Source organism: Manacus candei, unplaced genomic scaffold (genome assembly GCF_025592945.1).
Source record: "Manacus candei isolate 608988 ecotype Guabito, Panama unplaced genomic scaffold, ASM2559294v1 h1tg000065l, whole genome shotgun sequence".
NCBI lineage: Eukaryota > Metazoa > Chordata > Aves > Passeriformes > Pipridae > Manacus > Manacus candei.
In genome coordinates, this window is record NW_026138113.1 from 979,693 (window position 1) to 1,007,488 (window position 27,796).

The 27,796-nt window shown below is 54.9% G+C and overlaps 2 protein-coding genes across 3 annotated transcripts in view; both read left to right on the forward strand.

Annotated features, from left to right (window-relative positions):
* Positions 1 to 15,204, forward strand: part of ZNF469 (zinc finger protein 469) — a 225,809-nt gene extending 210,605 nt beyond the window's left edge. For both annotated transcript variants that reach the window (XM_051805704.1, XM_051805705.1), the window contains one exon: positions 635 to 15,204. In XM_051805704.1, coding sequence (XP_051661664.1) covers positions 821 to 13,489 — 12,669 coding nt within the window. In that variant the 5' untranslated portion in view covers positions 635 to 820 and the 3' untranslated portion in view covers positions 13,490 to 15,204. The remainder of the gene's footprint in view (positions 1 to 634) is intronic.
* Positions 15,205 to 21,705: 6,501 nt separating this feature from the next.
* The window catches only part of ZFPM1 (zinc finger protein, FOG family member 1), a 36,430-nt gene continuing 30,339 nt past the window's right edge, over positions 21,706 to 27,796 (forward strand). Inside the window, exon 1 of the mRNA XM_051805713.1 lies at positions 21,706 to 21,883. Within this exon, the coding sequence (XP_051661673.1) occupies positions 21,844 to 21,883 (40 nt within the window). The 5' untranslated portion in view covers positions 21,706 to 21,843. The remainder of the gene's footprint in view (positions 21,884 to 27,796) is intronic.

The following is a 27,796-nucleotide window of genomic DNA, read 5'->3' on the forward strand; positions in this document are numbered from 1 at the left end:
ATTTGGGACTCAGCTTTTATGCTTTTGCCTCCTTAATAGTGTTTAAAATTTCCAGGGCAATTTGTAGGGGGTGGTAAAGTTAAGGCAGAGGCAGCAGGAATTTCAAAGACCAGGAATTTCAAAACGATGGTTTGGTGGAGGGGCAGCAAAGAGATGCACCAGGTGGGGAAAGTGGTGGAGCAAAAGCCTTTCCTCTCATCATCCCTCCAGCCACGGTGACATGGGGACATGGGAACATGAGGACACAGGGACACGGGCACACGGGGACATGGAGACAGAGCCCTTCCCAGATGCCTCTCCCAGCCCATCCCGACAGCCCTTCCCACTAATCCGTAGGTGGAGCTCTTCTGTCATCTTTTTCTGCTTATGTTGCTAAGAAGTAACCCAGAAATAGCTTTCCCCGGAGGAAAAAAGTGCTTCCTCAGCAGCTTTTGCCAGAGGTGAACTGCTCAAAGCATCCTTTGAAGAGCCCAAAGCTGGAGGGCTTTGCCCTGGAGCTGTTGGGGGGGGATTGTGCTGCCCCTTCCTCTATCCACTTTCCCACTACAGTGCCAAGAAAAGTGACTAAAATCTCTCCTGTCCTTCCACTGGTCCCCTCCTGACTGACATCACTCCTCTCTTCTCTCCTCTCCAGGTCTGAAATGATGCAGCAGAGCCCCACCAGTGCTCGGGACCCCCCACCACCCTGGCCCTGGGGAGCTGCTGCCCCTCTCACCGCCCCGGTGCCCCTTGGTGGAGGACCATGCCCATGACAGAGGGACAACAGCTTGCCACAGGACAGGACAACAGGGCTTTCTAGGCTGTCCCCCTCCTTGGTATCATGACTGGAGAGACCCAGCATGTTTACACCATCAGCGATACTGAGGCTGCCCCCAAAGACCCCGACAAGGACTTTGGCTTTGAAGGCTGTGGGGAGAAGGATGGGAGGGTGCTCGGCGGGGAGGGCACGTCCCCCTTCCTCGGCCCCAAGGACAAGGAGCCCCACAGCCAGCGGGAAGCCGTGATCCGGCCCCAGCAAGCAGGGAAGATCGACTTCAAATCCCTCCAGTGCAAACCCAAATTTGGCAATGACAGCACTTGGGGGGAGGTCAAGGGCAGCCCCCAGTCCCCACTGGGGAAGGGCCGAGCCCGTGAGCGCAGCCGGCGCTCGGGGAAGGGCGAGCGGGGCCACCACCAGCTCTACCGGCTCAGCATCACCGGCACCCGGCCGAACCCCACCATCGGCATCGCATACCCCCAGCAGAAGGTGACCCCCCAAAAGGAGCCGGAGGTGACTCTCCCCGTGGCCGGCAGCTACCGCTTCCATGTGCCCAGCATTCCCCAGCGCGAGGCCGAGCTCCGGCAAGAAGAGCTCAGCTTTGGCCGCTGCTTCCCCGATGCCGCTGCCAGCCGTACCTCCGCCAACTATACCTCACAGCCCGGCCCCCTCCTAGGCCCCAAAGGGCAGCCCCCCACTGCCGGCATCCCCCTCAAGAGCCCCAGCACCCATGGGCAGCTACATTACTTAGAGTTTCAGGCAAACAGGACCAAGTCCTGGCCTTCCCCAGAGAAGAGCTTTGCCGGTGCTAGCTACGGGATCACGGTGCAGAAGCCCAGCTCTTTTTCTGAGGGTGGGAAAGCCAGTGTCCACAGTCTGGGGGCTTTGCCATGCCAGTACCCCTTCCAGCTGCTGCAAGACTCGAGGAAGGAGCCGTACCACGGCGATGCAGGGAGCCAGGAGTACCTGGACGTGGGGCTCACCAGCAGCCAGCTGGCACACGGTGCCTTCACCTTCCACTCCTCCTCCAGAGAGTGGCAAGAGGAGACACTGAGCAGTGGCTCCTACGAAAGCGTGTCCCCTGAAGGGAGGCTGTACCTGCCCGTCCCAGCGCCGCCGTCGCCGTTCCTGCACCCGCCGCCACCGCCGGCCCCGCACCACAGCCCGCTGCCCTGCTGCAAAGGCAGGAGCGAGCATCCCGCCGACCCCAATGGTGCTCTCTCGTCATCTGGTGCTATCGACCAAAACCCAAGCACTTTCCAAGAAAACCAAGCTGTTTTTCCGTCTAGTTTACACTCGCCTAGTATGCCAAAGCCAGTCGGTAAGAGGCAAGCCTCAGCCAAGGACAGTGTCCCCGGCCCACGGCTGCTGGTCCAGAGCAGCCCTCTGAGAAGGAACATGCCACCAAACTCTCTGTCCCAAGTGCACTTTCAGAGCAAAGCCTATTGCAGTTCCCCCGTGGGCAGCACCAGCGCAGGATCCGTGCCTTTCGAGACAAGCATTCCCACTACGGCACCCACCCACCCCAGACTTGTGCAAGCTTGGGAAGGTGCCACTAAGGCGTTTTCTCCCATGGACCAGAATTCAGCACCTTATTCAAACCCTGTTGGAAGCCAGTTCTCATTCGAGTGCCAGTCTGGCCCCGAGCAGAGGCAGCACAGGCAGAAAAATGCCAGGATGCCTTGGCAGCAAATACACCTCCCTTCTGCAATGCCCGGTGCAAACAGGCTGGAGCTGTCGAGGCAGATCACCAACCAGAAGCTCCACTTTCCCCTGGGCACATCAGAATGGCAGGGGAGTGGGAAAGCCCAGAAAGGGCCCCCCATAAGTAACTCTCCAGGGTATCATGGCAAAAAGCTCTTATCAGGAGAGAGCCTCGGGGTCCAGAGGGTAGACCCCAGTGTGACGGGCACTTTCTCTTTTGAGAGTGGGAAGGACCCGGGGTCTCCTGTCTGCGACTCAAGAAACAAAGCCATTTTCTACAGCATGGGTCAAGCAGGTCCTCCTCCTCCCTCAAGAAGCTCGTCGGGCTCAGCACTGGTCCTGCTGCCATCAGCCTTGGTGGCTGCCTCCCCTTGCGAGTCCCCACTGCCGTCCCCTGTCCCCAACCCCACCTGTGGCAGCACCTGCTCATCGCTCTCCCCCATGTCCAGCAGCCCACTCAACCCTGCCTTCGAAGACAGCCAGATGTCTGGAGCGCTGACGCCCTCGTCCTTCTTCCAGCACCCCTGCCACCCCAAGGACTCCAACAAAACCTTCCACCCCTCTGATGTCCTGAGCCCCAACTCACTTCATTACCCCCCCTCAGACTCCATCAAGTCCTTCCACTTCCCTCCTGATGCCCTGAAAGATGACAACCTCCTGAAATGCACCCCGGCAAGCCCATTCCACAAACCCGGCGTGGAGGTGGCCAAAGGATGCTCGGATGGACTGGATGGGGAGCAGCCTCCACCACCGTACTCCTCCCATCACTTGCTGGCCAGTTCACTCAGCAGTGCCAGCCTGGACCAGCTGGACGTGCTCCTGACCTGCAAACAGTGTGACCAGAACTACAGCAACCTCTCATCCTTCCTGCAGCACCGCCAGTTCTGCGCCTCCCATCCCACCCCCCAGGGAGAGGGCAAGGATGCTCCCCGGGCAGCCGAGGGGCGGAAAGCACTTCCCCAAGAGCCTCCCAAGCCCCCCAGCCTGGGGCTCTCTCCAGACCCGCAGGTGCATTTGTTGACATTAAACAAGAGCGATGACTTCTTGCTGGACGGGGAAGGCAAAAGTGAGGGCAAGGAGGATGCTCTGAAGGGCAGCCTCTTCAACGGCCTCACTGCCACCTCTCTGCCCCTCACTGCCTCTGACCTGGACATTGACGACGCCAAGCTGGACAGCCTGATCACTGAAGCCCTCAACGGCCTGGGGTACCAGTCAGATAACCCAGAGATCGACAGCAGCTTCATAGATGTGTTTGCTGACGAGGAGCTGACGGGCGTGAAGGCAACCAGCAGTGGGATGTCCCACAAAGCGAAGGAAGCCCTGGCCTCAGAGAGCAAATCAAAGCAGGCAGCAGAGGAGAAGGCAGCGGGACAGCCCAAGGCTGGCTATTCTTATGAAGATGGACGCCCAGCTGGGGAGCAGGGGAAGAGAGGGGCAGGAAAGCAGCACCTTCACAAGGGGAGGGCGGCACGGAGGTTGGCAGCCCAGGAGCCGGATCCTGGGGCAGAAGGAGTGGAGAGGACAGCAAGGCTGCGGGCAGACAGGAAGAACAGCATCCCACCAGCCACCACCTCCTCCAAGTCCACCTCCAGCCAAAAACATCCCAGGAAACTCAGCCAGGAGCCTCCAGCAAAAAGCGAAGTGGGGCCGGTCATTGCCACCAAGAGCTCCAAGCCACGGTTCTCCATGAAGGACATGAAGAAGCGGAAGCCCCGAAGTGGGACATGGAGCAAGGAGCTCATTCACAAGATCGTGCAGCAGAAGAATAAGCTCCACAAACTGCAGGTGAAGAGCAGCAAGCAGGTCCAGTTCCCTCAGGCCACTGAGGGGCCAATGCCAGCCACCAAGGAGGGCAGGTTGCAGGAGTATGACTACGTGTCCGACTCGGATGAGGATGGAACAGAGTCCAGCAAGCCCCGGGGGAGGAGGAAGCGTGGCACAAGATTCATCAGGAGGAGCAAATACAGCTTGAGCAAGAAACGCCTGGGGAGAAGTGAGAGAATCAAAGAGAAAGACCCAGCCTGGAACTACAGCCAGAAAAGGGGCAGTCAGAAAAGAGAAGCACAGGGGGATGGGGGGGTTCAAAGACAGGAGGATGCTGAGAAAGAGGATTGTGCTGCCCGAATCCGAAGACGGAGCAGCCAGTCATCTACCGGCAGCAACCACAGTGGTGGTGAGCCCAGAGAGATGGGCACCAGCCCACCCCGTGCTGAAGGGACCAGTGAGAAGGGTGGCACCCAGAGGAGGAGGCGCTCAGGCAGCCCAGCATGTGTGCCAGGGACTCCACTCAGCCTTCCCAAGGACAGGAACCCAAAGGTGAGCCAGAAGAGCAAAGAGGACATTTCCAGGTGGAGCAGGCAGTTTGGCACAGCCAAACCTTTGCTGGCAGGCTCCAGGACACATCTGAGTCCTGAACCAGATGTTGCTGTGACGGACTGTGCAAAGGTGGAGCCATTTTCACAGCCTCAGGAAAGGCAGCTGCCCATCATGGCCACCTCAGGCAAGAGCCCCATTGGGATCTCCTGTAAGGAAGAGCCCAAAGGAGCAGCAAAGCTCACAGGCGAGGCAGAAGAACCCACCCTGGAGGCTCAGAACTCACCCAGTCTGACCATGGTCAACCAGAGGCATCCGTTCACCCCTTTCACGAGTGAAGGGCTGAAGTACCACCCAGAAGAGATGACTGCTCCATCCCACAGCAGCAATGAAGCAAGTCCTGGCCATGTGAGTGCCACCTGCTCAGAAGCGGGAATCAAGCACTTGAAGGGACATGGGCTCTGTGACAGTCAGAAGGACTATCCCCCTCCGGCCCCCACATATGGGGGGGATGCAGTGGGAATGATGCTCAGTGCCAAGGCGCCTGATCCATACAGCAGCAGTGACAATGCATTTTTTGATCCAAAAGGCCTTCCTGGTCACTACAATGACAGCCTCTTCCCAAAGCCCCCAACCTTGGGCTCCTCACACATGGACGACATGTACTTGTGCCAGGATGACATCAACACTGGCTCCTTCGAGCAGAAGCACTCCACTATCTCCCCTTATGCCACAGAAATTCCACAGGGCAAGGTGTCCTCCCCTCTCAGCTTTGATTCCTCTTCAATATTTGGAGAGCTTCCTGTCACTGAGTTCGACCCGCCGCTATACGAGAGTGTTTCTGCCAGCAAGGATGGATATGTGACAACATTCATCTCTCCCGGGAATCCCCCCCGCAAGCCACTGCCCTTTGAGCAACCATATCCACCCTTCATGCCAGAGAAAGACTGGTCCCTGATGGAGGAAGTGGCTCCAATGTTGCCAGAGGACATGACTCAGTTCCACAACCTCTCAGTGGAGAAGCCACTAGCCAAGAAATTCCCCGAGGAAGGACCTGTCCCCACCAGCCAGCTCTCCCTGCCACTGCCGGACAGGATAATGGATTATAACGTGACTTTTATAAGCAACATATCAGATGATGAGCTGGAGATCAAGCGATTAGTCACAGAGCTGGAAAGCCAACTGCAAACCAGCAAGTTGGGTAACGAGGCATCCATCAGCCTCCAGAAACCTGAGCAGCATCTGCAAGGACAGGAAGCTGAGAGGTTCCCACCACTGCCGGGTGAGCAAGAGGCAGCCCAGGAGAAAGGACTGTTTTTGGCAGATGATCTGAGCAGATCAAGCCTCTGTGCTGGGGAGAGGCTGGGAGGTGAGAAGCTGGGCGTCACAACTGCCCATGAGGACTATGAGAGACCCAGGGAGCCCTGGCCCTGCCCAGTGGAGCTGGGCTCGCTGGAGGCCGAGATGTGTGTTCCAGCCCCACTCACCACAAACCATTTCTGCTCCAAAGACAGCAGTGAGCAGCTCCAGGGAACTGCATCTGCTGAGGAAAGAGATCCCGGAAAGCTGGAAAATGGGTCATCTTCCGAAAGTCTACGAGGCTCAAGCACAACAGACCACACAGAGGTTCCTGTCTACTCAGACCCTGTGACAAAAAGCTCTCCTATTGTCACTGACTCCATGTTCCCAAAGACGGTGGAGGCAGCAGAAGCAGCCAAAGATCCTGTGCCATCCCTGCCATGCCAGCGCAGTGCTGAGAGCTTACCTGTGCCAGGGAAAGCAGACACTGGTGCTGCAGAGCTGGAGAAGTTTGATGCCCATCTTCCAAACCGTAAACCTGAATTTGGCTTCCATCAGGGTCCCACCCCAGCCTTGGATCTCGCCTTTTCACCTCACATCAAAGAGGTCCCAGATACAGAAGAAAGAGCCTTAAGCCCCACTGAGTCACCCAAAATGGTGCAAAGTACCGTGGACTTCAAAGAGGGTGGTAGTGGGTCTGTGTTGGTGGAGGAAACAGAGGAGAGGAAGAGTCCAACCCCTGGACTCAATGACAAAGCCAGCAAGCCAAAAGTGCTGCTGTTTGATATGCTGAGTCTGCCCAAGGAAAGCGACCATGACTCCCGGGAGATGTTGGCATCTCAGGATACATCTGCCAACCCTCTGCAGCAGCTCCAGCTCTTTGTTGCCCGAACGGTGAAGAACAATGAAGAGGAGTTGCTGATGCCATGCTTCCCCATGCTGCTGGCTCCCAACCACCCCTCTGCCACTGCCTGCATCCAGCCAGACCAGAAGGAGGAGAGCAGTGATGCCTTGGAAGGGGAAAATCGGACATACTGCCCTGCCCATGGGGAGGGGGTAATCCCCATGGGAAGCAACACAGAAAATATTGCTGCCCCAGGGGCAGAGGCTGTGCTTTTCTCCAGTGGTTGTGAGCAGCTGGAGTCATTGGGTGCAGTGGGCTCTTTCCATGCAAAACAATCCACATCTGCGAAGCCGGAGCTGCAAAATGATGTAACGGAGCTGCAGCACTTAGCAAATGAACCCGCGGAGCCGAGTGACATTAATATCCCTGCAGATGGTGTTTCCCAAGAGCATAATGACCTCTCGCCACTCAAAAACACGGCGGTGACCCCACTGCCAGGGCAAGGAAGGAAAGCTGATCAGCTCATGGAAGAGCAGGAGGAAGATAAAAACAACACGACCTTGGCATTTACGAAATATGAGCAATCCCATTTTAGCCATAGTTCGCTCAAGGAAGAAACACTGGGTAGCGCAGTGGGAGAGAGGCTGGAAAGGAATCAGGTGGGGAAGGGGCCACAGCACCTGTACAGTGCTCCCATGAGTTCCATCAGCACCCCTGCTCCCTCCGAGGAGGATCTCCACCAGAATCACCATGTGGTGACCGAGACGAAAGTTGGGACAGTGAATGCAAAGGCTCCCAGAGAAGGGGATGGCAAGTCATCCCTCAATGGCTGTTATCACACAGGTGAATCTCCAACCAGCCTGCTCTTGCCAACCCAATTTTCTGACCCCAAATGCTTGGAAAGCAGTGGGGTCGAGGGAGGAGAGGTCCCCAGCTTCGTCACTCGACTCTCAGATGAGAAGAAATACAATGCATCAAGTTCATTAGTCATGAAGAGGTGTCCCCCTGAGGCCAACAGCCATCACATCCATCCCCACACTATGAGTCCAGTAGAGCAAGGGACATGGAAAAGGCCAGCCACCTTTCCTCCCTTGCTGCATCACTGCGGGGCTGTGCCGATGGAAGCAGATGAGGAACATCACCGTCACCTCCCTGATGGTGTTTTGGGTAACTATGGACCACCCGAAAGAGAAGGGGTGGTGAGACCCTGCGCTCTAATGCATGGTGATGGCCTGATGGGCTCTGCCTTGGAGATGGATGCTCACCAGGAACCTCATGGAAGGGACTGTTCTCTTCCCTGTTCGCCACCTTTCAACCAAAAGGATGTTGGGAAAGAGGTACCTGAAAATGCCAGTACTGTGTTGTCAAATTTTAAAGAAAACCAACCATGCACCATCACAGACATGGTCATTAAGTCCACTCCTTCAGAAACCCAAGATCACTCAACCCAGCCCCCAGCAGATCTTCTGCCCATCAGAGAAAGAGAGGTCAACCTGAATCAAGAGAATAAGCTTGAAAGCTGCTCCGATGAGGGAAATAAGCATCAAAGCGAACAAGAGACTTTGTCCAATGGTTTTGCTGTTCAGGAAGTGACAGTTGCTGTCAGCAGAAGTTTCACAAGGGTTGAAGATCTTGGTCCTGCTGAATTAAATGGCCATGAGTTTTCAGAGGCAGCAGAAGTGAGACTTGGTGTTTCCAAAACCACAGGGAGTGAAGGAAAGAGTTTAAAAGGGGAGAAATCCAATAGGCATGGGGCTGGAGAAGATGGGTGTTGTGTGTTAAACAGTGTGGACCAAGGAGAGAACAACACACCCAACAGTACTCCAAACCCTTTAAAAAACGAACTTCACAAAGGAAAAAAGCCAAGTGGGCTCCCAGTGACCTGTGACCTTTGTTCAGCCACTTTCCGGTCTAAGCCTGGCCTGACCAGACACAAAGCTGTCAAACACCAGGTGAAGAATGGGGGTGTGCCACAGCCCAGCAAGACTCCCAGGTCCCCTTCAATTCCTGCAGACGAGATATTGAAAGCAGCCCAAAAGGTACCCAGAAGGAGTGTGAAGTCTTCGGTCAAAGGTAAAACCTGCAGCTCACAGGTGCCAACAACCAGTGTTGAACACGTCCCCAAGAAGATACTGCCAGACCTGGAGAAAGAGCCCAGCACACAGATGCAAGAGGTGGTCAGCAGAGTGCTCAGTGACCTCAATGTGATCTCCCTTGAGATGTCCCAGGAACTGCACTGCACACATGTTCTGCAGAGGGAAATGAAGGCAAAGGGACTGCACTCTGAGGTGAGGGGATTGGGAGAGGTGGTATCTGGGAAGCTGGACTCAGGATGGCAAGTCAGGAAGGAAGAAAAGGGCAGAAGGAGCCAAAGCAAAGATCCTGAAGAGGAGAATGGCAGTTCTGAGAAGCAGCTGAACAGGAAAGTGAGACGAAGGAAAACAAAGATGTTTCCCAGCAGAAATGAACCCAATGATCCTTGTGAGCTGGAGAAGAGCATAGGTCCTTCCCCTGCCAGCTGCAGTCTGCCCAGGATCAGGGAGGGCTTGCATGAGCCAGGTGGTTGCATCTCCACAGAGGAGCAGAACGGGACCCAGCACTCCCAAAAAGCCAAACAGTCCCCTTGTGAGGCCCAGCTTGCAGAAGACCTGGGCAACAGGGTGGTGTCTTCAAAGGAGATGGTCAGCAAGGAGTCAGCAATGGACACAGTCACCTACTCTGGGGAGGTGGAAGATCCAAATGGAGTGGAAGATACACAGACTTGCAAAAACTGGGTTAGTGGGTTTGTGAAGCAAGTGACAAAGGGGTTGGGCAAAGTAAGCAAAGAGCAGCATCGTGGTGCTGATGAGGCAGAGGAGATGCATGCTGGGACAGGACACAGCCCTGCAGCAGGCAGTGACACTGGGAACTGGAGTGGTGCCCCACAGGGTCCCACAGCTCCTGCTGAAGGGGCTCTGCCACTGGACACACATGATTTGGGAATGACCCAAAAGGTTCCCAGACAAGGCACTCTGCAGACCAGCCCTCCTCCTGCAGAGCCAAAGCGATGGGCGAAGGCAGAGGTGCCCCCAGGCAGAGAGCACTGCATGGAGAGCGTGGCCACCTCAGACCTCCAGAGCTTTTTCGACGATGACTCCACATTCTCCCAGTTGTTCCCCCGGGATGACCAGTTTGTCCGGAGGAAGTGCACGCGGGTGTATGGGAAGCGTAACAAGAAACCCAAGCCCGTCACTGAAGTCAACCTTCAGGCAACGGGTGCCATCAACCTCTTCACCATCCAGTTGGCTTCTGACCTCAGCGAAACCAGCTCTTTCTGTGTCACCAGGGAGTCCCCTTGTGAATACGAGACCATCTCTGTTGACGACGCCTTAATGCTAAACATGTGTCATGGCAGCAAGGCAAAGAGTGGAGATGCTGCTCCAAACGGATCTAAAAGCATTGAGCTGAGGTTGGACCATGAGGTGAATGACCAAGGGAAGGAGGACATTGACTTAGAAGACAACATGCTCACCTTCTTGTGCCAAAACAGCCAAGTGGACAATGTCCCCAGCTTGAACATCTGGGGGAGTCTGGAGAAGGAGGGAGAAAGTCTCTCTGCTGAGGACATGTTTGAGCCTCTGATGGACCTTGAGGATGAGCACTCGCTCAGAGAAGCGAGCTCCGAGCCCCCCGACCTGGCAGAGGAGCCCTATGATGGTAAGGATAACGAGGATTCGGACTCTCCTGAATTTCATACCATCGACATCGAGATGCTGAATGCCAAGCTCAAAATGAGAGACATGTGCTTCTTTGGCCCTTGTGAAAATCTTCCTGGCCATGGGGAGGACAGCACTGTGAGTTTGAAGCCAAAGTCAGGCAAGCACAGGAGCAAGCTGGAAGATGGGAAATTGGGGAAAAACCGCGGTGAGATAACCATCAAGACCAAAGACAAGCAGTACAAATGCAAAGTCTGCTTCCAGTGGTTCCTGACATTAGGGGAGCTGGACTTCCACAAGCTCTCCCACAACCCTTCCCCTCCACCTACCTGCTACATGTGTGTCCAGCGCAAATTCAGCTCCCGGGAGCAGCTGAGGGACCACCTGAAGGAGAAGCATGCCAAGAACAAAGCTGGGCTGTGGGCGTGCGGGATGTGCCTGAAGGAGATCTCCGATGTCTGGATGTACAACGAGCATCTCCGGGAACACGCCACCCAGTTTGCCCGCAAGGGGCAGGCGCAGAAGTCAGTGATGGGCCTGCCAGCCTGCTTTGGTGAGGACAATGCTGCCGTCACCCACTTCCTCAACACCATCATGTATCGGAAGCCCAACAGGTCCTCCCGGCACGCCGACCCCGGCAGCAGGCACGTGGTCACCAGAGAGAGCAAGAGCCCCAAGGAGCTGCCTCTCGAGCAGGAGGCCAAGGCGATGAAAGACCCCTTGGAAAGCAACGTCAAGGTGAAGCCACCTGCTCCCAGCTCCTCTAAAGCATCTGCCAGCCCCTCTCCAGAGCACATGGCAAAAAGCGAAGGCACTCCAAAGTCTGTCCCCATGCACCCAGACTGCAAAGATCCTTCCAGGGACTGCCATCACTGTGGCAAACAGTTTCCCAAGCCCTTCAAGCTCCAGCGGCACTTGGTTGTGCACAGTTTGCAGAAGATTTACTTGTGCCACAGGTGTCCCATGTTCTACCAGGAAACCAAAGAGCTCCGAAACCACCTGAGCCAGGAGCATGGTGTAGTGGAGGAACAGGAGATCAAGCACACCACCCTGTACACCTGTGAGCTCTGTGCCGATGTCATGCACGTTATCAAGAAGTCCTTCATCTGCAGCATGTGCAACTACACCTTCTCCAAGAAGGAGCAGTACGACCGGCACATGGAGAAGCACCTGGCAGGAAGCAACAAGACTTTCAAGTTCAGAGGGGTCATGAGGCCTGGCACTGCCTCCAGGGAGGGCAGGGAGAAGGAGAAAGAGGACGGATGTCTCCAGGAGGCCATGCCTCCAAGCAAGAAGAGGAAGGTTACTCACCACAGCAGCTCACTCCCATGCAGGTCACCGGTCCACCTGCACCACACGAGTGACCTTCAGCTGGTAGAAGCTGCAAGCCCCAGTCTGCAGAATCCCACTGACTCCTTCCCAACAGCACCTGGTGATCCAGGAGCACCCCAAACCTCCGTGAAAACAGAAGACTTGGTGGGTGACTTCTCCGACCTCCTGGCAGAGATGGAGAAGTCCCCATTTGACACCCTACCACCACCCCCCTGCCTCTCCCCATCTCTGCCTCAAGCTGCCGCAGGCAGCCCAGAGCTCAGCCACATTGCTGGCCTGGCTATCGAGGAGTTGGAGAAAGGAGCATTTGATGGGAAACCACTTCCTTTCTTGGACTCACCCGAGTTTACCATGGACCTTGCTGGGCTGGCTTGTAACCAGACCACAGACCAAAAACTCTCTCCTCCACACCTGACTGAGAAACGTGGCTGCGCTGATGCACATAAAAGAACAGGCAACAAAGATGAATATAGAGCGTATGTCGTGGAAAATCCCAGTACAGGCATCAATGCCATGGATGAGATCCCATTTCTCCAGCTCTCCAAGAAGGTCCCAGAGCTTCCTTCCCCTCAGGCAGAGTCTCCAACAGCCAAGGAGACCCTCAGATGGAGCAACCTCAGTTCCAGCGATGTCTCTGCTTGGGAAGGTGCATCTGAGGCCATGTCTCCAGAAGCTGCCCACCACCCCCTGCCCCTGAAGGACAAGTCAGCATCACCCACACTCAACAGGTCCACCAAAGATTCAACCCCACCAAAGAAGACCACAGGTAGCCAGCCTGGCAATGAGGCTGCTCTGGGTGTGGGCAGCCCCAACGGCAGCACCGAGGAGGGTCAACAACCCATCTCCGGAAGGGATAAATCCATGCCTGAGGCTAAGGATGGTATCACTAACGCCAAAGACCAAGGTGGTAACCCAGGCAAATCCACCAGCCATCAGCCCAGAGGTGAAATGGCCAACAACGCCACAAAGCACAGCCATGTGGAGCCAAACAAAGCCACTGGCAAGCTTCACCCCAAGAGGAGGAAAGAACACAAATCCTTGAGCCACCGGAGCAGCTCTGGCTCCCGGGAGAACATGGAGGGAGATGGGAAGAAGAAAAAAGCCCGGACACCGTGCCCGGTGAGGAGCGAGAGCACCGTCGAGCTCAAACGCGCCAGCTGGAGCAACGCTGAGGCCTCCACCCTCTCCCCGGGGAGGAGGGAGACGCACTGCAACAAACTGGTATCCAAACCCAAAACGGGCCCCCAGCTGAAGAAGATGGTCCTGGACACTTACAACCAGAAGAAAGGGGAGCTCCGTCACGCCAACGGGGACGTGAAACGCAGGAAGGCCATTCTGGGCAAGAGCCTCCACCAAGTGTTGGCCAAGGGGCCGACGCCGTCCCCACGCGGCACCTTGCACAGCCCGCGCGCTGCCCGCGGGGCCAAGCCGGCCGGTGCCGCCAGCTACCGCACCGCCGAGTCCCAGAACAACCTGCTCAGCCAACTCTTTGGGCAAAAATTAACTAGCTTCAAAATTCCTTTAAGAAGAGATACTTCAGAATAATTTATGGAAGTGACTTATGGTGATCCTCAGCTGCTTTCATGGGGTTTGCAAGGGAAAAATTATCAAAGCATTAAATTCGTTTGTGTAGCATGATTTCTCTGTCTAGCTTAAATGAACTTGCACTGCAGCCTCTGTGAAATAGTTTGCTTTGTGTCTACTAATCTACTTTAATTCACCTGATTTATCATGCAAATGCTAGAACTTTGATGTTGCTGATGATTTTCATGAACTGAAATTGTAATCGCTTTGGGCAGACTGAATCGTCGAGAGCAATTGCTTTATTGCAGAAGTGCTGAGGTTATAAGGATACTTGCAAATCTCAGACCCTTTTGAGTCTATGTCTGTGTTATCTTTGTACAAAGTACTTGAAGAGATGAACTTCATTCCGTAGACGTCTTATTCAGAAGGTGCAGTACACTGTAGAAAGCAAATTTTATATTTTTTTTTTGAAGATTTTGCACAAATAATCCCGTACAATTCATTTAATTGGGAGCTGGCCTAAGAGATGATACAATTAAAAAATTAAATTAAGAACCAAGTGTCCTATATTTTGACAGCCATCCCTAAGGATTTTGTTTCTACATCGTCAAGAGAATAACGAACCAGCTCTGGGGCTCCGGGGCTGTCAGAGCCTTTCAGAGGATGCTGCCACTCTTTGACCACTGTAGACGATGTGACCGGAGAAGAACCGTCACCATGAGCAAACTGCACCTTGACACTTGTGACAAACTCTGATTTTTTAGGGGTTTGGGGGGGGGGGGGGGGGTTTGTGTGTGTTTGTGTTTTCTTTTTGTTTGTGGGGGGTTTTTTGTGCAACGAGAAAACTGTGCCAATTTACCGCACCAAACCGGTACTGTCCGAGTGCCCTCAACGGTATCACTTCTAAAGTATCTTACTGTATTGAGTTAGTGGCTCTATAGGTATCCGCTTTTACTATGCAGTTACTGGTGCTATTCTTCATTTGTAATGTGAATACAGACTTCCTTGATTGAAAAATAAAAGGGAAACTTTAGGAAATAGCCGTTACCTGTCAAAAAAACGAAGCAGGAAAAGAGACTTTTTAAAAAAAAAATTCCACCTAGAGGGAAAAAAAAAATTCAGTTTAGGGGGAAAAAAATCAATTTAGGGAAAAGAAATTCAACTTTAGGGGAAAAAAAATCCAACTTAGGGGAAGAAAATCAGCTTTAGGGAACCAAAAATTCTACTTTAGGCAAAAATATTAGAGAAAAAAAGAATCCCTGTATGCTGGTACTCCATAGTGTTGAAATGGTTCCGTTACGCTAAATGAGCACGTTCTACAACCGAACTTTTGAATCTGGAAAGAAATCTCAGGTGCAAACGAGGACATGGAAAGATATTATTGAAATACACCCAAGTCAAGGAGGTGAAGTAATGCACTGATGTGATATGAACAGTCAGAGTACTTTGCGTCTGTCCTGCAATGATTTTTTTGTTTTGTTTTAGATTTAAAAGGAAAAAAAAAGAGGCTTTATTCTGTTAATATGTATCTTTACAATTCTTTGTATTGTATAAAAAACTATTGTAGGTAATTTACCTTGGGTGCAATGTGTTCTGTCAAAAGTTTTTATTTTGATATTTTGTCCAGAGAAGCAGAGAAAGAGCAGGAAACCCTGTTTTATGATGTTGTCTGTGTGCTTTTAAAGTGCCTCTTTAATATTGTTAAAATAAAGTATGAGATGAAAATATGGGGTGGTACTGTAAAGTCATACCTGATTAATCTTTTCAAATATATTCCAATATTTTCACAGAAATTCCCTGTCTGTGTGATGTTTGGTGGATGTTCCTCCCTGGAAAGTATCCTCTGTAAAGTGGCTGGGGAGGATGTTGTTGCCACTGCCATCACTTCTGAATTTGTTGCAAAGCAGTGGAGCTTCTCTATGGTGAAGATGCTCCTCTTCACACCACACCTTGCCCAAGTCCTGCTCATGATATGAGTGTCTTGTCTGGGGGGGGGAAGGCCCAAGGCGATGGTGATGGTCCAGTTTGGTCATCACCAACTGGTGATGGTGATGGCACAGTTTGGTCATCGCCCATTTGTGATGGTGATGGCGTTGGTGATATTGATGGTGATGATGATGATGGTTCTGGTGTTAGTGATGGTGACGGTGCTGGTGATGTGATGGTAACAGCCCAGTTTGGTCATCACCAATTTGTGGTGGTGATGGTGGTGATGTTTGTGATGGTGATGATGGTGATAATGACAACCCAGTTTGCTCATCCCCAATTTGTGGTGGTGATAATGGTGATGGTGATGGTGATGGTGATGGTGATGGTGATGGTGATGGTGATGGGATGGTGATGACTGAGTTTGATCATCACCCATTTGTGATGGTGATGTGATGATAGTGACAGTGTTGGTGATGATGATGTTGGTGATGGTGTTGATGATGGTGATGATGCTGACAGTGGTGGTGATGATGGTGATGGTGTTGATGATCGTGATAATGGTGATGGTGGTGGTGATGGTGATGATGGTGATGGTAACAGTGCTGGTGATGGTGTTGGTAATGATGGTGATGGTGACTGCCCAGTTTGTTCATCCCCACTTTGTCCTCAAGCTGACCTCTGCCGGCGCAGTGCCGAGGTCTGGGGGTAGGAGCTGACACAAAGCCGGGTGTATTATGTTCTTTAATTACTGTTGCAATCACAACATTGAGACGCTGTCAATGAGAGATAGCTCGGAACCGCCGGCTGGGATCTTCGCCACTCGGGGCTTGTAACTAAAACTGCAGGATTAATTTGATTAATTGATAGAATTATTTTCCAAACTACTCTTTTGTTTATGGAGGCTTAAAATGCTTGCCGCCTGCACCCTCCTGGTGTGTTGCAGAGTGGAGATAAAGTGGCTGAAAATAATTAGTATGGCTTAATTTAGGGAAAAAAATAACCTCAAAAGAATTTTGCGGAAAATTTAAGGCAGCACATTTTACTTTGTTTTGGCAGGAAATATTATGGAGCTGGGAATGGGACTTTTATGTTTTCCCTCTACAATATTTCACCAGGGCAGCAAACCTACAGGATGGAGGAGGAGTATTTCATGCCTGGTTGTTACCACAGCTCTCCCACACCTCCAGATTCATCACCTGGCCACCTGGAAATGAATCCCCTAGGAGCCATGGGATTGCTGCAGGGATGGAACATTTCCTCAGGGCCTTGGGATGGATGCAGGGATATCATCCCAAAGCAGCACCCACCTTACTGAAGCCTAGGACACGAGTGAGGCTTGCCCTGTGTGCCACTCCCTCCAGAATGCCACTGCCCAGGGAGATGCTTGGATCGTCCCCGCGGCTCCGGGGGATGAAATATTTAATTAATCCCTTTCCCCCCTAAATGTGAGTAGTTTTTTCTTTCCCGATCATCTCCCTCTGCTCTCACCCACATCCCCCTCCCGCTGAGCAGGCGACCCCCCAGTCCATCAGCTCCTCTCAGCTCCCTAAAGCCCCCAGGTTTGCTGAGTTCTGCATTATCCGGCAGCGCTTGTCACTTGGAAGATTGCAGGCCCCTGTCAACGTAATTCCAGCGAGGATGCAAAGCCAGGCAGCTTCTCCTGGCTGCAGATTAACTCCCTGCTCAGCGGGTGCCAGCGGCACAGGGGGGCACCCATGGGACCCAGCACACCCGGGAATCCCAGCCCTGCACCCCACTGGGGTGCACCATCCTCAGCCCAAATCCAGACCCTCATGGATGAGGATGACTCCACAGACAGCCCCAGAGGGGTTACAGGGTGGGTCATACAGACAGTGCCTGGAATTTTACAGAGGGATTTTTTGGCTTCTTGCCACCACGCTAGATTTTCCTCAAGCTGTTTGCTCTTCAAGCCCCCCCAAATCCAGCCAGCCTTTCTTCTCAGCCCCACATCCAAGTTTCTGAGCCAGAGGTGCTTTAAGCCTCTCCATAAAGCCTGGAGGATAACGGGATCCACCATGGTTGTCACACTGCAAGCAGGGGCTGAAGACTTAGAATTTTTTTTCTGGCTTTTGAGTCAAATCTGGCCGTTCCTTCACAGCAGGAATTTAAACCCCAGCTCCCACCTCCCTCTGGTCATACATGTGTGATGGGTCCACACTCACCCAGGGGGTCCTGAATCCCTGAATTGCCTTCAGGCAGGAAAACCCAGAGCCCTGGGGTCTGTGAAGAGTGGGAATAGGAGCACAGCAGTGATGCACCCCCTATAGGGATGCCATCCTGAAGCCCAGTTTCACTGCCCAATCCCCAGGGGTGGGGGGATCGCTCCTTTTGGAGTTAGAGTACTGTCCCTAAAGCAGGAGGTCAGTAAGAGGGAAGGGGAAATAAGCACTGACACATTCCAGCTTTGAATTTGGGGGTGGGGGCTGCTCATCCGCACATTCCCACCTGGTTTCAGTGGCATCCACCATTGTTTGTGCCAGGGGAGGTTTAGGCTGGTTATTAGGGAAAATTTCTTCGTGGAAAGAGTTGTCCAGCCCTGGCACAGGAGTCACCATCCCCGGAAGGATTTAAAAGCCACGCAGATGTGGCACTGGGGTGCATGGTGTAGTGGTGGCCTTGGCAGTGCTGCTAATGGTTGACTCGATGATCTTAATGGACTTTTCCAACCTAATCAATTCCATGATTCTGATTTGTTTTAACCCCAAAACCCTCCACACTGCCACCCCAGCTCCCAGGAGCCCTGAACTCTGCACCAGCATCTTTGCACAGGGCATGCCCAAGCCGTGCCCAAGCAGTGACGGGACACGCCCAAGGAGTGCCAAGGAGTGCCAAAGCCATGCCCAAGCCATGCCCAAGTCATGGAGGGACATGCCTGAGCCATGCTGAGGCTTTGCTCAAGCCATGTCCAAGCCGTGCCCATGCCATGTGCAAGCCATGTCATGTCCATGTCCAAGCCATGCCCAAGCCATGCCTAGGCCACAGAGGACCCCGAGCTGTTGGCAACTGCCTGGGTCTGAGCCTCAGGCAGGTGACAAGTGGCACCCAGGGCCAGGTTCTCCTGCCAGCAGGTGGCAGGGCCCTTCCACAGGTGGGGCACTGTGGTGCCAGCCCTCTCTTTTGGGACAAAAAAACATAAAATAGGACATTTTGACCTGAGAAAAGCTGTTTCTGTGCCCAGGCAGAGCTGTGCCAGTGGGCAGTGCCAACAACTGGGACACCCAGACCCCTCAGGGTGTTCAGCACAGCTCCCAACATCACTGCCACCCACCCCTCACCCCTGAAATACGGCTGAGGCAGCGCCTTGGCTCTTCCCATTTACATTCCTGTGCCGCCACCTCCTCTCCCCGCGTCTCTAATAATATCAGCCCAGATTAATTGGCACTAATACAAATGTACACAGCTCCATAAAAAGATGTCACCTCGCTCACAATGGGGGAAACGGCTGCTCCCACATTATCTCTGCTCTGCAGGCGTGTAATTCACTCCTCGGGAAAACACGCTATTTATTCGGTTCCCCTATAACAATCTCTCTGCAAACACAACGGGATCGGGAAGGGAGCAGGGAGACACCCAGCCATGCCACTGTCACCGGCACCAGGACGCTTGTCCCCCTGCAGGAGCACCCATGGGTCCCCCCAGGTGATGGGGCAGGGGGATGTGGGATTCAGGGATATCGCCACAATGGGGATCCGGCCCTTGGAGGTTGGTTGATGTAACTGCAAATTCTCAGGCCTGGGGGGGGATCTAAGAGGCTTTGGGATGGTGCCAAAAAGCTAATTAAAAGGACACTGGCAAGGAATGTTCCAGGGGAAGGACTGCAACCTGTTTCCTCCCTGGAGCTGAGCTCTCCTCCCCAGGGAAGGGACGTACCCCTGTTTCCAGCACCCACTGGCTCCATCAAAGCTTTTTGGTCATCATTTTAGGATGGGATGCAGCCCCCCCATGGGAGTGACAGTGTCCCCTCATTTTCTCAAGGGATGCTGCCACTGTTTCTCCCAGCACAAAGAGCCAGGAATTGCCACCATCCCCCTGCTCCCTCCCGGGGAGCGGAAATTCGGGCGCCTTATTGGTGTTCACTCACCCCCAGCCCCTCAAATCCATGCAATTAACGATGTTGTGTTTAATTAAATGGTTGTCTAATTATCTTGGCATAAGCAAACATGGCAGGTAAATACCACAGGAGCGGTGCCATGGATGTGCCGGAGGAACCGGGTGGATCTGCAGTGCCCACAGCCCCAAAACACCCACAGCCGCACTGGGCTGAGCTTGGAGACCCCCAAGAGCATCGGAGCAGAATTTGGCCCCCCGTCTCCAGCCCCTGCAGGAATCAGACCCATCACAGCTGATGCAAAGCAGAGCCCACTCGGGCCGGACCTGGCAAATCCGTGGCGGGAAAGGAAAGGCTCTGGAAGCAGAGCTGCCTGCCTGGGGGTGTGATGGTCTCCAGGAAGGCGGCGATTCGAGGCCAAACGAGGTGAAAGGCGCCGTCAGGATCGTTTTGGGGGGTGGTCAGCCAAAGCGGGGGGAGCAGAGCCTTGTCCTCGGCAGCATCTCCCTCCCTCACTGGGCTTTTTTTTCTCCCCTGGATCTCTTCTTAATTCCTAACTTAATTTCTTTTGACATCCCCATTGCCGGTTTGACCTCTTTACTGGAATCATGTGCTGCTTAAAACTCATTATCCCACCATTGAAACAGGAAGTTAATTAAAAACCCTTCAAAAAAAGAAAAAGAAAAGAGAAAAGAAAAGCACATCCCATGTCCAGGGAGAGATGGAGAAGGGATACAACCAAGCTGTGCCGTTGTCCCCACAGTCCACCAGCCCCTTCTGCCTCCATTGATCCAAAAATTACAGGATTAATTGGGGACCACCAGCCTTCACCACTGGAAACACTACACTCACCCACACCCCCCCCCGAGCCAAAATTGGCCGCAGACAAGGGCTGGGTTTGGCAGATATGGTTGTTTTTCACAAGAAAATATCCTCATCATAGATCCAAAATATAACCAGCTCCTGTTTAGCCCACATTGAGCCCAAAATTGCTTTATCCTCATGGCCCACATGGCTGGGATGATGCCCAGGGGGATCCCAGCACCCACCATCCCCAGTGTGTCCTGGGGTGTTCCCCCACCCCAAGACAAGGTCACAGTGAAGTCACAAGTAGGAGTTTTTGGGCCACTCATCTAGAAATGAGAGGGATTATAAGGGGTTGGGATTCCAAAGAGAGGCCCTGGGAATCCCATACAAAGACCCCAAAGGAGGCTTTGAGGATCCTCAAAGAGTGAGTTGGGACCCCCATGCAGGGAACTGAGGTTCCAGAAAAGGGGATTGGTGGCCCTGAGAGAGTTTAGGAGCTTCCAGAGGGGCAAAAGGGTGCAAAGGGTGATTGGGACCCCAAAGGGGGATTTGGGGACACCAAAGGAGGGGTTAGGGTCTAAAAGGAAGGGCTTAGGAACCCTAAAGAGGGGGTGAGGACTCCAAGAAGGGACTGAAGTCTCAAAGGAATGGGTTGGGGACCCAACAGGTGGAGTTGAGAATCCCAAAAGAGGGGCTTAGGGACTCCAAAGGGGGGTCTGGAGTCTCAAAGAAGTGGGTAGAGGACCCCAAAGGAGGGCTGAAGATCTGAAAGGAGAGGCTTGGAGACACCAAGGGCAGTCTAGAGCCTCAAAAGAGTGGGTTGGAGACCTCAAAGGAGTATTGGGGAACCCAGAGGAGGGCAGAGGATCCCAGAGGGGGAGCTGGGGACCCCAAGGAAGGGTATGTAAAACCCAAAGGGGAGGGGCCAGAGCCCCAAAACAGGCCGGTGAGGCCTCATGTGGAGGGCACGGAGACCCCAAATTAGGGCTGGGAATGCACAGAAAGGGCTGGGGACGTCAAGGAGGGGGATGTAGAACAGAAAGGGGAGGGGCAAGAGCCCTAAAGCAGAAGGGTGTGGCTTCACAGGGGGGTGTGGACACTCCAAAGCGGGGCTTAGGACACGCGGGAGGCTTTAGGGACGCCAGGAGTGACCCGCCCGTGAGGATCGGGCCCCTGGGGACGCCACGCCCCCCGTGCTAATAGCCACGCCCCCTGTGCCAATAGCCACGCCCACCACTCAGCCCTCCGGTCCCGCCCTTCTGCGTCATGTGGGGGGCGTGGCCTGCGGGGGGCGGTGGCCTATGGGCGGCCGCGCGGGGGGCCGGGCCCCGCCCCCCTGGAACGTTCCGCGGGTTTGATCCTTCGCGGCGCCCATTGAGAAAATCCCGCGGCGGCGGCGGCGGCGGCTCCGCTCCGCCGAGCACGGCCCGGCCCCGGCCCGGCCCCGGCCCCGGCCCGGCCCCGCGGGCGGGCGGGCGGGCATGCGAGCAGCCGGGGGCCCGCCCGCCGCCACCCACCTGCCGCCCGCCCAGCCGCCAGCCGGGGCGCCGGGCTCGCCCCCCGCCGAGCGATGTCCAGGAGGAAACAGAGCAACCCCCGGCAGATCAAACGTGAGTCCCTGCGGTACCGGTACCCCCCGTGCTGTGCTGCCCACACCTCCCCCTCTCTTATTTTTTAGCACCAGTCTTTGGCGGCAGCACTCCCGCTGCCCAACCACCCGGTGTCCCCGCGCCCCCTCGGTGCCCCATCGGCATCCCCCCGGTACGCCCTCGGTACCCACTCGGGACAGCCGCGGTGGGGGCCCGTTCCCGTTCCCGGCCGCTCGATCGCTTTGGTCTCGGTCCCCGCCGCCTCCCCCACACACACCCCGCGCCGCCTCCCCCCCACCAGCGCGGTGGCTCCGGTACCGGCTCCCGATGGGGGCCCTGATAAGGCTTTAAAATATTCCGTTCTGCAAGTCCCGTCCTGATAACATCGCTCTGTCGGGACGGCCTGAAATTGTGATCTTATCTCCCCCGCCTGCCTCATATCCAGCGCCTGCAGCCGGGGCCGGGGGGCTCCCCAAAATCCCCCTTCTAGGACTCCCCAACCCCCCCCGCGGCTCCCCATTCTCCCCAGGGGTTCCCCAGCTCTGCTAAGGGCTCCTCACCTCGGCTACGGGACACTCACCCTGGCAGGGGTCTCCAACACCCCCCCGGGGCTCCCCATCTACCCTGGGGCACCCCAGCCGTGCCAGGGGCTCCTCACCTCGGGTACAGCACCCTGACCCTACCAGGGGCACCCCTTCCCGCATGGGGAGCCCCATTGGCCGGGGTGCTGCTGGACCCGCCGTGCCATCGTCCCCATGGTGCCACTGTCCCTGCTGGCCGCACTGTTCCCGACTCTGCCTGCTGGCCCCCCCGAGTCCCGCTTGGCGCCCCAGCCCAGGTGGGACGTGGCCATGAGGAACCGCCGTGTGGTCCCACGGGACTTTGGCCACATCCCTGTCTCCCCCAGCCCATACACCATTCCAGAGGGTCGCGCTCCCCCCCTCCCCCATTCCAACCGATCGCCCGGGATCTTATTTTGCTCCAGCGTGGATGTATTATCAGGGCTGAGAAATCCTGCGAAGTGCTGGAAGTTTTTCGGTGCCGGGCTCAGCTTGGCTGTTCTCCTTCCTCTCCAGTGTGTGTGTGTGTGTGTGTGTGTTTTTTTCCCCCCTCGAGTCGATGGAAGCTGGAGATAAGAGAGGGAGATGGGAGGATAGGGAAGGCTGGCCACCATGTGATAATCTACCTTTATCTTTCTCCTGAAATAATTGCAAGGCTGAGTTGCACCTACCTGTTTCCCTGCCTGGGGTGATTGCTCTGGTGATAACGCTCAGCTAGACTTTTACCCGGGTAGAGTTAAAAATAGTCCCAGCTGCCTCTCTCATTTTGGTTTTGTTTTGGTTTGTTGTTTTTTTTTTTTTGGGGGGGGGGGATAGTTTTCTCCTTTAGCTTTACCCAACTTCCGTGGTTTTATTTCGGCAAAGAGCCCGGCGATCCCTCCCTGGGTAACTCCAGCTCGTTAAACCGGGAGCGTTAAGACTGGAGCGAGCGGGAGCGTCGCAGCTGCCGAAATAACACCGGTATCAGTGGGGGACGCGCCGATGGCGGGATGCCTGATCCCAGCGCCCCTCAGCACGGATTTTGGTGGGGGAAACTGGGGCAGGATGAGGCCGTGGCAGCTCGGCCGGGCGGCGGCGGCGGCTCCTCGTATCTCTTTCCTCTGCTGCTTTTCTGCAGAGATGTGAAGAAATGATAAAGTGGGAGGCTGATCTCAGGCCGCCGGCGATGGCCAAAACTGATTAAAAGCTGAAAGCTTGGAACCTTTCCTGTATGTGTCAACATGAAAACAGTCATTAGAGGCGGCGAGCGCGGCGAGAGCTCCTTGCCGCTGCTCCGACGCTCCACGAGGGAAGGTATGCATGAATCAGGGCTCCGGTAACCAGACTCCTCTCATGTACAGACCGGACCTGTTTCCACAAAGTCTATCCTCCTTATCATCTCGGCTGGAGCATTAAAAACCTCCTCCAGATTGGTATCTGCTGATTTTATTTTCCTGGGTGACGCGATGTTCTCGCTCTGGCTTCGTCTTCTCTTGTGGGGTTTGGGTTTTGCAGCTTTTTTTTTGAAGCGCGATGCGAGGCTCAGATAGGCTGGCGGGGAGATCGCCGGGAGAGCGGGCGATTGCCAGCAGAGATAAGACAAAGATCAGACACCGGACTATATTTAACCAGCTGCTTTAACCTTCGTCTTCTTCTTGGCTTTCCGGGCTGGAGCCACACGGGAATGGAGGGGCTGGGGGTGCTGGACCCTCTGACCCTCCCCAGCAGCAACGGTGGCACGCGGTGGGGAGCCTTTGAAAGCCGATTTCATCTCGATGGTGGCTTTTGATAGCACAGGAAACACCCAGAGCATCTCTTTCTTTAATTTTTGGGGGTTCCTGCCTGCAGAGGACAGTTTTTTCCTCCCCCCACTCCATCCCTGGCTGTACCACCAACCTCCCTGCAGCTGCTGCTGCTCCTTTATGGGGTGGTTTATTTCTTTTCTCTCTCTTTTTTTTTTTTCTGTCTTTTGTTCTGCTGGTAGATAGATGTGAGGGGCTGATAGGGAGCAGGAGCTGATCTCCAACCCAGATAGCCTGTTATATTTATTAACTTCAAACATGGGAGCGCGGGCGCCCAGCTGATGAGCGAGGCTCTGGCAGCTGCCGGTGCTCTCGCAGCGCCGGGTCCTGCGATGGGGGAACCTGATAAGCAGGAGATTGATCTCATCGTGCTGATGTGCCTCTCCCTCTCTTGTTCTTTTTGAATACGTATATTTTTTTATGATTTTTTTTCTTCTTAAGCGAGCTGGAAGCGAATGTTTTGTCGTAGTTGCAGGGGCCTGTTTGTGGGTTTGGGGGGGTTTTTTGTGTGTTTTTCTTTCCTTTTCCCTTTTTATTCTGTGCTCAGCTACAGTAGATCTGAGTTCCTGATAAGCACCAAGCCCCGATCTCCATCCTGATAGAGATTGCCAGGGGTGATAAGGACCACTTATCTTTCCCCACCAGACCGGAGCAGGATTTGCTACAACAACAAACACAGCAAAGAGGGGCAAAAGGGCTCCAACAATTTGTTCCATTGCAAATGTGATTAACGCAGGCACTTTAATTATCTGGTGGGGGCAGCTGCATGTGTGTTTTTATTTCTCAAGGTGATGGGGTGGGTTCCCCCCCCTCCATGTGCTCTGTGAAACAAGCTGGGTTGAGAAGCTGAGCTCTCCTCAGCGCCTGTTATCGGCTGCAGATGTTGCAGATGAGAGCTTTGACTTTTTTTTGATGGTTATCTCCCATTCTGCTCCGCTGAATGCACGGGCTGGGGGAGGGTGGGGGGGAGAGGTGAAAACACCGGCATATTTTTGCATGTGGATTTTCTTTAATTGCTATTAGATGGTGTTAGATAATGAGTGTGATCTGCGCTGTTAAACCCGCCGTCTCTTGTGTTGGGTTGAGTGGTTTTATTTTTTTCCTTTCCTCTTGCATGCTCAACTGCTCCCCGGTCCCGCGTGGGCTCAGCGGTGATGCCAGGCAGGGGGTCATGGTGCCAGGCAGGGGGTCGTGGTGCCAGCCAGAGCGTGGGAGCCATCCTTCCCGGGAGCTTGGAAAACTGCATTTCTTGTAAAGATGACAGTGGCCAAACCAAGGTCTATTTTTAGCAGCGGTGTGGTGAGCCAGTGGCATGGGATGCTCCCAGCACGCCTCCTGCCCGCTCCTCTCCCTCTACCTTCCCTACCTGAGTCGCTTCTTCCCTTTCAGGTGATGAACCACCTCTGTTTGCTTTTTTTTAACCCACATCACTCTGCTGCTGCTGCACTTTTCCATCACCTCCCTCTCTGTGCCTCAGTTTCCCCATCCACGCCTCCAGGGAAGGGGTGCCCCAGGCTGGGGTGGGCAGTGGGGTGTCTGGGGAGGTGTATTTCCCCAGGGTGGGGAGGGTTTGCTTCCTGCTCCCCAGGGAGCACCCAGGGATGAGCTGGGTGCCGCCAGGGCCTCCCAGCTCTGCTCCCAAAACCGGTATTTTCTGCACCTCCCGGGGGCTTCCTCACCATTGCAGCCCCCTCATGCCCCACACTCGGCATCCCGAGAGTGGCATCCCCATGTCCCACATGTCTGCTACACCCACGGGCGCTGCCAGCCTGCCAACCCCTCCCCTCTTGTGCAAACACCCCAAGGCATTTGCCAGCCCTGACTCGGTGGCATCCTGGAGTGATGGCTCCTCAGAGCTGGCAGGGGTGCAGGTGGCAAAGCCCTGTGGCACGTCTGCCCCCACAGTGGTTCTGCCCATCCCGGCTGTCACCAGCCTCTTGGGATGTGCACCATGACGGATAAGCCACATTCCTGTTCAGTGGAGGGTCTGAACCAGCCACGGGTGATGCTGGAAGAAGTTTCCCTCCTCTTCCACAGCCAGTGGTCCAGGTGTGAGCATCCCTACAGGCTCCACTTTCAGGAGATGGACTAGCACCGTGCTTGGCAGCTGGTGGACAAGGGGACAGCTCACCTCAGCCTCTCTCTGGAGCAGGAAATCCATTTACCACAGATAATGAATATCCCACTTGTGGCCAGTGCCACCAGCCACAGGACACATCAGCGTTGTCCCATTTGGGCACTTCCCTTGTTGCCAGGGCACCCTGCAAACCCATTTTGGGACAGTGCTCGGGGTGTATCCCCAGCATGGCTCTTCCCGGCCATCCCTGTCTCCTCGGGCAGGGAGGATGAGTGTAGGATGCTCAGAGGGTGAGTGCTGGAGCCAGGCTGGCCATGGCCAAGTGTGGGGCACCCCTGAGCACAGCAGAACCTGTTCTGCCGAGAGCCCCGGCACACGTCCCTGCCGGCGGCCGCAGGGCGGGAAGGCAGCGCTGGAACCGCGCCGGCGAGGGAGGCTCCGGAGGCTCTGCCAGGCAACTGCTTCCAGGGCCCGTGGGCGCCGGGGTTGGGTTGGTTTGTGTCTGCTGCTGCTTTTCTGCCTCCTGAACCCTCAGGGGACACCCCCACGCTGCCCCCTCCCCGGGCACGCCAAGCAGGCACGGAGCCACGACGGGGGACCATCCCCAGCATCCCATGCCAGAGCAAGGAAGCCACCTCCAGCCGGGATTTACACCTCTGGATCCAAGGTTGCATGGTTGGGCAAGGTTTTATTTTCCACCGTGAATCACGAGGCCACCTAGCAGGCTGCAGCTTCCCCTTTGGCCAAGTTGTGAGCCGGCCAGCTCGGCAATCAGGGCTTGGGAAGAAAGCAATCCTTTCCCCACGGGTGTTGCAGCAGATTGCGCAAGGAGAAGGTGCCACGGCGCAGGTGATCCGAGGTTCCTGGAGAGGGGCAGCCCTGTGCTCCCCTGGGGACCCAACAGAACCACCCAGCCATGGCAGCATCTCAAAAACAACGTGGCAGCAGCGTCACTGTGTCCACCACTCGAGCATCCCTGTGCTGAGCAACATTCCCAGGCCTGTGCCAGCCACAGGGTCGGGGACACCCACATCTCTGGGAAAGGAAGGGACAATGCTGCCCAAACCGGGAGCAGCAGGGCTGGGGATGGAGCCACTGGGCCCCGCATGGTGTTGGTGGATCTGGGCTCAAACACACCCGTTCTGGGCAAAGGAAGAGGATGTTTTCCCTGTGTGCTCTGTCCTACTGCAAAAAAAAACATGATCTGCCTTGGAAAACACTGGATGGGGCATTGCTGTGGAGGGAAAACCAGCCCAGACTTTCCATGGAGGCACAGCTGAGGCTGAGATCCGAGGCTGCCCGGAGAGAGGGATGTGAGCGGCCCCGACAGAGCACCCGGGGAGATGGCAGGAGTGAGAAACATGAGGCTTTTAGGAATTCTACTTTTAGGAAGAAAAAGTGTAAAACACCTCCCTGCCAGCCCTGCATCGCCCTCCAACTCTGCTCCATGCCGAAGGCATATGGATTTTTCTTCCTGTGGGGAGAAGAAATCAGCTCCCCCACCTTGGAAAAGAGC